The 10,137-nt window shown below is 36.9% G+C and overlaps 2 protein-coding genes across 2 annotated transcripts; both read right to left on the bottom strand.

Moving 5' to 3' along the window:
* Window positions 1-3,332: 3,332 nt before the first annotated feature.
* On the bottom strand, window positions 3,333-4,961 carry fabp4a (fatty acid binding protein 4a). Its single transcript, XM_077549206.1, has 4 exons — window positions 4,802-4,961; window positions 4,458-4,633; window positions 4,265-4,366; window positions 3,333-3,503 (listed from the first exon to the last, which is right to left on the bottom strand). The coding sequence occupies exons 1-4, from the start codon at window positions 4,872-4,874 to the stop codon at window positions 3,450-3,452; spliced, it is 405 nt and encodes a 134-aa protein (XP_077405332.1). The 5' UTR covers window positions 4,875-4,961; the 3' UTR covers window positions 3,333-3,449.
* Window positions 4,962-6,002: 1,041 nt separating this feature from the next.
* On the bottom strand, window positions 6,003-7,420 carry mrpl53 (mitochondrial ribosomal protein L53). Its single transcript, XM_077549207.1, has 3 exons — window positions 7,254-7,420; window positions 6,796-6,908; window positions 6,003-6,197 (listed from the first exon to the last, which is right to left on the bottom strand). The coding sequence occupies exons 1-3, from the start codon at window positions 7,346-7,348 to the stop codon at window positions 6,082-6,084; spliced, it is 324 nt and encodes a 107-aa protein (XP_077405333.1). The 5' UTR covers window positions 7,349-7,420; the 3' UTR covers window positions 6,003-6,081.
* Window positions 7,421-10,137: the final 2,717 nt, after the last annotated feature.

A 10,137-nucleotide genomic window follows, 5' to 3' on the forward strand; every position in this document is an offset into this window, starting at 1 on the left:
TGTGGATGTTTGCTCATATTGCAGCCGGGTGTTGGTGTTTTGTTGCTTTTTAATTAAAAGAGAGCACAGAAAAAGAAAACGCTTACACAAGGCAAAACTTTGCATAATTTCTAGTAGTAGAATTTTTTGATATTTTTTTTATTTTTATTTAGTATTTTTGTATCAACGTGTTTGTTATTATACTTGTAAGGACCTCTATTTTCCTTTATATATATATATGTATATATATTTTTTTACATCTATTTCCTGATTTTTTTTCATTATACACTTAACGTGTATTATTTTACAATTATTATCATGGTTAACATTTTATTGTTTTTACTATTGTTATTATTAAATATATTTCTTTTTTTTAAATTGTATTTAACAGTATTTTGTCATATTTTATCATCATCTTTTATTCATTTGTTTTTTTTTAAAGAATTTTATTATTCTAGTAATTTAAAAAAATATTTTTAGTATACTTATTTTATTACATGCTTCTTTGAGTATTAAGAAAAAAATGCCACAGAAATTGTATTCATTTAATGATTACAATAATTAGCAAATACTGTATGTAATTTTCTATGTTTTATTTTATCATTATTTTTAACTTAATGAATATTTTAGTCAACCTTCTTCGTTCACGTGTTCAACTTTTGTTGGGAATCATACATACAAACACATTTCTAAAGTGTGTTTTGGCTGGTTTTAGTCGGGGAAAAGGTCAAAAGTGTCTGATTGTTCTTGAACGTCTCGTCAAACTTCAGACTTGAACTTGAGGACAAGCGGAGGAAGGGCGTCCACGTCAAGTGGAGCTTTCCAGATGTTGTGCCGAGGACGTGACAGAGAGCCTTTAAAACAAAACAATCTCATGTTGCCTCTCCGGCGGGAGCGCATACACACACATCCAAAATACATGATTAGACATCATGCTGGATGTTACAGAACGTGAATGCTACTTAATCAAAGGCTGGATCTATATTGTATAGTTGAAGTGAGCCATCTCCCATGCTGGCTGCCAGGAGGGAGTGCATACACATGCAAAGTACATGTTAGTGAATAGATATAGAGAATATTTTAGTATTGTGTTTTACTTTATATAAAGCTGAAATTAGATCACTAGACAGTTCAAGTGAGGCAGTTCCAATTTTTATCTCAGGATGGAGTGCATACAGATACACACAAAATTCAGGTTAATGATGAGTCATCACAGTTGTGTGTGATGCATGCTAGTAAATCAAGGGCTGGATTTATGCTCCTGGATTCAAGTGAGCCAACTGCAATTTTTATCTTGGGATGAAGCGCATACACGTACAAGACGCCAGCCTAGGTTGACACAAATAACATGAAACAGCTGCAACCGGCTGAGCCCTGGAACGGCCTTCTCGCTATCACGCTGTTTCCTGACTGACTTCCCTGCTTGCATGGCGAAACTTCCCAGAAAGTTCCCTCCCTGCTCGGACTAGCGATAAAGGTTCAAATGTGGGAAGAAAAACACCAGCCAAAACATTAGGTACGCCCGTGCCGCTGTATCAGCACTATTCATTGGACATTTTCTCGTGTGGCTCCCTCCGGGTTGTCGGCTTTCAATCATTCCCAAACAATGGGACTCCCGGGTGGAGGTCTCGTCTCGGTCTCCCGCTGCACCTGCAAGTCAACACCGAGCAGATGTGAACTTTTCAAATATTGGCTTGGAAGGTCGTGTGAAGCAAGTAGTAATGCTTAAAGGTGTACATAAAGTCAGTGAGGAATCATACGGCATAGTTTATTACTGTGTGGGCAGTACTAAATCGAACCTATTCTGTACGACATAGTTAAAATGATGGAATTCTGCTGTTTATTTTTAGGATGGAGAGCACACAAACATGTCAGGAGGGAGTGCATACAGATGCACAAAAAATTCAAAATGCATATTTTTGAGGGGTTGCTTGATGTTGTACAATCAAATGTTGGATGTAAACTACATACTGTAATTCAAGTGACCCAATTATGGGTAATCTCTGGAGGGAGTGCATACACACAAGATGTATATTGGTGAGGAATCATACAGCTTAGTTTAATGTGTGCATGCTGCCATAGCTAAAGTTGGATCTATAGTGCAATGATCCCATTTTTTTATTTCTATCTCCCATTTTGCCTATCAGGAGGGAGTGCATACATTCACACAAAAATGCATGCTAGTGAAGAATTGTACTGAATATTGCAATATGTGCATGTCACAACATTCATGCTTGGATATACAGTATTAAGTTCAAAGTGACCCAAATTATTATTATTTTTATTTCAGGATGAAGTGCATACGCATACAAAAATGCATGTCAGTGAGAAATTGTCACATTTTATTTTGTGTTAATGCTACTGTATGTTAGTTTGGATTGATACTACATAATTCAAATGACTCAATTTAGACTTTTAGCCCAAGATGGAGCGCATACACAACACAATGTTAGTAAAACTCCATACTGGATTTAAATTGTAATGTGTTCATACTGCTATATCTGATGCTGGATCTATACTACATTTTTCCAATGACCCAATTTTGATTTTACCTTGAGATGGAGTGCATACATGCCCACACACAAAATGCATTTTAGTGAGGCGTCTTATGACGTATATTAGACTGTGTGAATGCTACTATAGCTAAAGCTGGGTGTTGCAATCAAAAGCTTTTCACTCAGGGTGGAGTGCATACACGCATTAAATACTGGTTAATAAGACATGCTGTGCTAGAAAAGGCTAAATTGTGCACTATATTGGTTACTAATTTTAATCTGAGGATGAAGCACATACGTCCACACAAAATATGTAAACAGCCTTTTTTGATGAGCTGGTAAATTACGTTTTTGACGAATTATTTTTATCTCAAAGCTGCATGTCAAGAGGGAGCGCATACACACTCACACAAACAAGGATCAGAACTAGCAGAAAGTTCACGGCCCTCCGTGTCCTCAACTGTACTTACAACCTCGCCCCATCTCTTTTGCTCATCAGGGCCAATCAGAGCGACCAGTCTTGAGAAAGCTGCCTGTGAAACAACCTGACACTTGACCGGTCGCCAGTGGGGACGGCGGGGGGAATTCCTTGAGCTTGTTCTACATGTGCAATGGGAAATGTATGACCTCCTGGAAGGAGCCCAAAAAAAAAGAAGACATTTCCTCGCTGCGCTCCCTGCGTGATGCTCTCAAGTGGACATTCCTGCTGCCAGAGGGAATCATACATCAAGCGGCGTGACCTTTGAAGTCTTTTGTGTTTAAGCCCCTTGAAAATTCCCCAGATTAATGCAACAAATCAAAGGCAGGAAGCCATTTTGGCTCCATTAGGGTTGATTGTTATCAGGAATAAGAACGGCATTTTGACAAATGAGCTTTATTGAAATTTGCACAATTTTCAAGATTTTGAGGCAACACACCCAAAAGAAAAAAAGACGCTCATTAAACTGAGCCTGTCGGGGGTTTGGCGAGGCGTCATTACGCCTCCCTCACGTATGTCCTCACTGCCACCACATCTCCCATGATGCACCTCTGCAAGAACACACAATGAGACACAACATGAGGTACACTTGCATCAACATTAAAAACTTCAAATATATAGAATTTTTTTTTTTTTTTAAAAAGCAGTTGTAGTTTGAAACACTTTATCATTCATTAAAAAAAATACATGTATTTTTGTATTAATAAATGACTTTTTCAGCGTTTTTATATTATAAGCTAATGGGAGCTAACGTTTATCAGTATCATTATATATTACAAATATATCTGAAAAATTCTATATACCATAATTTTTGCAAAAATTGTATCCTAGTATAAAAATTCCATTATATATATATATATATAATAAAGTATTTGTATATTAAGTATTTAATAAGTATAGCTACTATTTAATGGTTTTATAAACAAATTAAAAAACATTCGAATTATGTATTAATTAATTTTGTACAACTTTTTTATTTGAAAAAGTAAAAATGTCTTCCTTTTGTACTTATTTTTTATGCTGATAATATTAACTTTTAAGAACCTTGAAAATAAAATTATACGTCTTTTTTTTTTTTATCATACATACAAACAAGAAATACAAATATTTTATATACAATTTGTTTTTCATCATTGTGTGTGTGCTCATTTAGGATATCTGTTTTAATCAGCTCACAAAAATACGTATTTTAAAATATTATAAAATATACGCAGTATATTGAAATTTAAAGCCATGACATAAAATACTTTTTTTTTTACCATTATCTTTCTTCGCGAACCACACCCTAAACAAAAGACATTCAAACGCTCACCGCTATTAATTTGCCGTCGGTGACTTCCCTCTCGATGCTCGTCTCCTTGCCGTCCCAGCTCTGTTTTTGCACAAGTTTGCCATTTTCCAAGCTGATGACGGTCTGCGCACACAGACAAGCCATTTGGGTCAGTGGACGTGTGAGAATAAAGAGAGAGAGAGAGAGAGAGAGGAAGCAAGTGCGGGATTCGAACCCGCGTCTTCCTGTCGTCGGCGGTGTTTTCCTCGAAAGGCTCGTTGAGCTTGAATTTGATCTCGGACGTCTTGAACGTGCTCTGCGTCTTCATGCTGACGGTGCCCTGGTCGTCCACCGTCACGATCAAGTTGGGCTTGGTGCGATTGCCCACCTGCCGGATGGCGAAACCGACGCCTGCGCACCAGCACAAGCACAAGGTAAGACAACTAGGTCGTATTAAAAAGAAGAAAATGGCAGGTTTGAGTAGAAAAAATAGATATTCCAAAGGGGAGTCCGTGCACAATAGGGCTGCATGTTAATAAGTGTACAGTTATGTGAAAATATATATTTTTTTTATCCTACCAATTGCTTTCATGTAGTCGTCAAAGTTCTCGCTGGAAACCATCTTCCACGTGCCGACAAACTTCTCAACCATGGTTGCAAATTTGTTGTCTGTTTGTTTTTGCTGATATTCCAAACAAGTATGTCAGTGCAGTGAGCGCGTTCTTATTTATGAAGGGTGATGGCCCAATCAGAGCACGGCACGTCATAGACGCGAAAGCCCGCCCCTGGCTCCACTCGGTTTGCTACTAGCATCTTTGGCTAGCATTGTTAAATGGCAAAGAAACGGCAATATATTCACTTTTATTGAAAATTAGCGGTAATTGTCATTTTTTGTTACATTTTTACAAAGTGTGTTTTTACTGCTTAGTTCAATTCGTTTGGAAATCCAAAATGTGTCAGACTTAAAAATGAGTGTCTTGTCATCCTTTAACCACAACGAACATTAAAACACGAAACACGTCATAGAATAGGAAGCACGGAATTCCGTCCCCTAGTTTATTTTAGCTAGCAAACTTTTGATGAGTGTCATGTTAAGATATTTAACATATTCTTACTTTGTTATATACAAGTAGTTTTTACTGGTTTGTTCAAAACATGTAGTTGGATGTGGGGCTGGGCAATATAACCTCAAAATGTAGACACGGGAAAAAAAAAAAGATTATCAGATTTTAATTGATTGCTTTCACGTTATTGATGACTAAACTTTTTTTGCTTAAATTTTTTCCCCAGTAACTTGAATAATTTTGTTGTTTATGGATCATGTGAAAATAAGGGGGAAATGCCAAAAACATAAACATGTTTAAATATATTAAAATTTTAACAATTTAACATAAAATAAGCCGTCAAACAGCAAACGGATCAATAACATTCTGCCTTGAGAAATAAACTCAAATCGATAAAATTGCTGATTCTATAGTAACACAAAAAATAAATGTTAATGCTGCTTCAACCTTACAATACAGTTAATAGTTTGTTATTTTAAGTGCACAAATAGACACGAGGGTGAGACTGGGTGAGAGGTAGTCATTTTTGTTAAGTCAACTTTTTTTCTCAGTGTTTAAAAAAAAAAAAACAGTTGTGTTTCAAAGGTCATTGCTTGCAAAATGTCCTCCCAAAATTATTTGAAGACCTCCCCCACACACCCAAGTCAAGCATATTAAGCAACGTGACACTTTATAGATGGACTTTCCAGAGAGGATGAAAAAACAGGAGGAACCAATATGGTGGGGGAAAAAAAAAATCAAATCATACACATTTTATTATAAATATCCAGTTATGTACACAGAGTATTTTGACTGTTATTTGGCTGCAGCATTGGCCTGGAGATCCTTGGCCGTGCATCGGGCCTGGAAGGCGCTGAGCATCTCACCAGTGGTCAGGTTGGCGCCCTTCATCAGCAGCCTCTCGCCGTCCACTGAGGAGGAAGACAAAAGCAGGAGGATCTCGTCAGGACAATGACACAATGGCCGGACAAAGTTAAGTGTGAGTAAAAGTCAAGCAGCGCGCACACAATAGGCCGGCGAGCCGCTGTTGACCTATGGCAGAGATGCATGTGTTTTCGCTCCTAAAATGACTCATTACAAAAAGTCATACAGCATTTGCACGAGCAGGGGTAACTTGCTTCTTGTTGGGCTTCCAAAATAAATGGAGATCTAAATAATTGGTTTATAGTAAATAAAAATAAAAACTTGGCTATTATTTTTACTTACATGCATCATTGAAGAACTTTTTGTTTCACTTGTGAACACAATTAAATAGCCTAGTAGCATAATAGCTCCATTATTCATAAGTATCACTCTGTCGCCATCTTATGGCGTCTTGGTACCAACAAACAGTCAAAGTCAGTTGAGGAGCTTCATTTAAACAAAAGTTGAGCTTTGCTGCCATCTTGTGACATTGATGGGCAATTCGATTTTAACGTTCTGTGTTATGATTGTTCATGTACCAGCATTTTTTTTCTTAAATTACAGCTTCCACCTATTATTTAATGCAAATAAATTAGCCAAACTTACTATAAGTGACATCCACAATAGGTTCCGACTCGTCATGTTTAACAATGGCTTTCACCTCGCAGTTTAAATTGGTCGATCTGGCCTTCTCCGAGCCCACCAGGACCAGGAATTCCCTACAAGAGGCGACCAAGACACATTTCAGATAACATACATACAATCCGTTGCGATAGTGGCACATTTAAGCCAACCGGGCTTTTATTATGATGTCAGTAGAATTTAGCAAACGTTAACTATACACAATGTTGGCACTTATTTAGCCAAATAAAACGGCTAGGTGTTTAGACCGGATGTGACTACCGTTTTATATGCATACTGCACAAACAAAGTGGGAAAGTGCCATTAGAAATGGCTAATTAGCAAGATGCTAATGGGGTGATCCGTGGAGAAACCGTAAAAGTTGTCATTTGCGTTATTAAACACGGCGCAAAACGCACCAAATTCACCCACGCGCGTCTTACCGCGTCGACCGGACGTTGGCCTCGAACGGACAAAATTGGACAGCGATTTTCTTCACCGCCTTCAGCACCACCGTCGCTTTACTGCGGGCCGCCATGTTTGTTTTCACCTTTCACCCCACCCGAGGGAAGGGATGCCATGAGCAGCGCGATATTCGGAAGAGCCGCCAGAGGACGCCAAAGGACAAGCAATAAGTTCACGTCAACGATACTGTATATAAACAATGGGGACTGTTATGTCAAATATGGATTTAAGTTTGTGGCCAAAGTACGATATTTTCACCTTTATATTGTATTTTATATGTCTGTTTATGTTAATTTAGGCTAATACTTTATTGACCCCCACATATAGTTAAACATAAAAAGTAAACATATAAAAACGAACTATTTTACATGTAAAGTTGCGTGATTTTTTTCCACTAATCATTAAATTGTTAAAAGAATGAATTATTTTATTTAAAATGATTTTAAATATGCATGTACCAAGTTATTGTGTAACATGATTAATTAGATATTAAATTGTACATTAAGTAATCTAAAAATGCAAATAAAATGTGTGATTATTAAAATAAAGTATTTTACATGTGTACATAATTTGTATTCATTTGATTAAATCATAATTTTACGTGTTTTACATTTTAACATATTTGGTTACCTCTAAGAATGACCTTGCCCATGTGTCCCTTTTCACACACAAATGTTGTCATTGAATACCAAAGGTGTATAATCATTCCATCCTCCATGTTTAATTGAACGACACATAATGACTTTAATTTGCTTGCAATGCCCCACTAACCTTTCATTTGGTTGTTTATCGGGCGGATAGTTTGAGTTTAAATTCCCGAAACGGCTGTTCAAAGAGGGTAGTGCCAGCACTTTGTGCCTGTGCCAATACTTGAACTCGGTCCCTGAACGCTTGCTACAAATAACTCGCTTTGAAGGGCATTACGCCCAGGTGATTTTCTTGCTTCAAAAGGAACACTATTTGTGTGGTATGTGTCGTGGTTACAGCAGCTCTGGCACCTGATTGTGATAAACATCCCTAAACCAAAATAATATTAGAGAAGCAAGCATGGACGAGGTTTAAGTCAATAAAGGAGGTGCCCCTAATCAAATAGGCAAGCCTCCTGTAATAAGAACTTCAAAAAATAAAAAGGATTAAAAACATGTCAGTGTCTTTCAAAACAGCAGTGCATGACAAGTCACCATTTGTCAAGCATAAACAAAATGGCCGACTACCTTTGCATTGATTGATTTTTGTGCGTCCCATTATGATGATAAACGATGACGTGATAAACACATGAGCTGCATTTCATGTCAATCTGAAACACTGGTATGCAAACATTTTCTCACAAATTATAACATGGCACCTTCAAACCAAAATGTCCATTTGACAGTTTTTTTTTGCTTATTGTTATGATGATCACACATGCCAGATTTCATGTCAATGTGAGGCATCAGTGCCGGATAAATATTCATCATAATCATTAAACAGACACAAAATTAATTAAAACAAAATGGCCGACACACCTGTGCATTTTGCAGCGTAGGTTTTACATCATTTTTTGATGTACAAGCATGTCGGATTTCACATCAATCGAACGCAGTGGAGCCGATTACAAATATGTTCTTCCTCTCAAGGGACGCCGTCTGAGTTGTTTTTTGGTGGGGTGGTCTCATTTCTGGAGACAATCAATGTTACAAAATTACAAATATAGCATTTGTGCTGTGGCGGAGTCCCTGATGGATGAATTGCTGCATGTAAACAATAGACAGTCCGTTCTTTCAGGTCATCCTGTCCCCCTTGAGCATTTATTGTTCCACACTGTCACCACACTCTTACAGTACAAGCCTAAAGAATGACTCAAATAATGTGTGTGTTTGATTGTCCAGGAAATGCTGGAGTCTCCGTCTAAATTTAGCCAGCATTGGGCTCCACTGTCCAACTGTCACAGGCGGCGGTCACATTTGTGTTTCAGGAAGGAGGCCGTAGGCACGATAACAACACGTCGGTTCACCACACGCCCTCGAAAAACACTCGCAGCGGGGAGGAAGTCAAAACTCGTTCTGACTTCTCCATCTGTTTCTAGACCACAAACTGGACTTAACTGCAGAAAGCATGTGTTGTTCTATGCTGTTTCCTCAACTACCATAGCCAAACACACCGTGCACTTCCTTGACACAATATAGGTGTGACACAAGAGCTAATGACTTTTAATATAAAAATGATGTCTATTTGCAAAAATACACACTTGATTGTAATGATATTAAGGGTGTCCCAATCGAATATCAGTCCCATATCGGACAAAAAAAACAACTGAATAACATCAGTCTACATCCAAAATCTCTGATATTAGCACTCGTACAGTTTGGAATAAACAGGTCATATTTTCTCATACCTACTTTTGCTGATTACTGTTATTTGTTTGAATAGTATCACTTGGTCAAGTCTCTTCTAACATTTCATATTCATAAAATAAATAAAAGCATGTAACATTCCTGGTTATATCGTATCAGATCAATATCAGTATCAGACAGCATTCTACGCTGCAATAATGGTATCATATTTGAAGTAAATAAAAAGTTTGACACCCCTAAATGAAATAATTCATAAAAAAATAATGAAAATAATAGTTTGTTTATTAAAATAGTTTTACAATTATTACATATTTAGCATGCTTTATTTATTTATTTATTTTACCTGTAATGGTTGATTACATTAATTGTGAGTTTTACATTCAAAAGGAGAAAAAATACTGTGTTTTATTATCAAAATAAACATTTTTTTTTTCATCTTTTTGAGTATTTTTTAAATTTTATTAAATAATTGGTTGATTATAGTTACTGGTAAAATAATATACACAATCACTGAAACTGACAATGAATT

The sequence above is a fragment of the Vanacampus margaritifer genome, chromosome 17 (genome assembly GCF_051991255.1).
Source record: "Vanacampus margaritifer isolate UIUO_Vmar chromosome 17, RoL_Vmar_1.0, whole genome shotgun sequence".
Classification (NCBI taxonomy): domain Eukaryota; kingdom Metazoa; phylum Chordata; class Actinopteri; order Syngnathiformes; family Syngnathidae; genus Vanacampus; species Vanacampus margaritifer.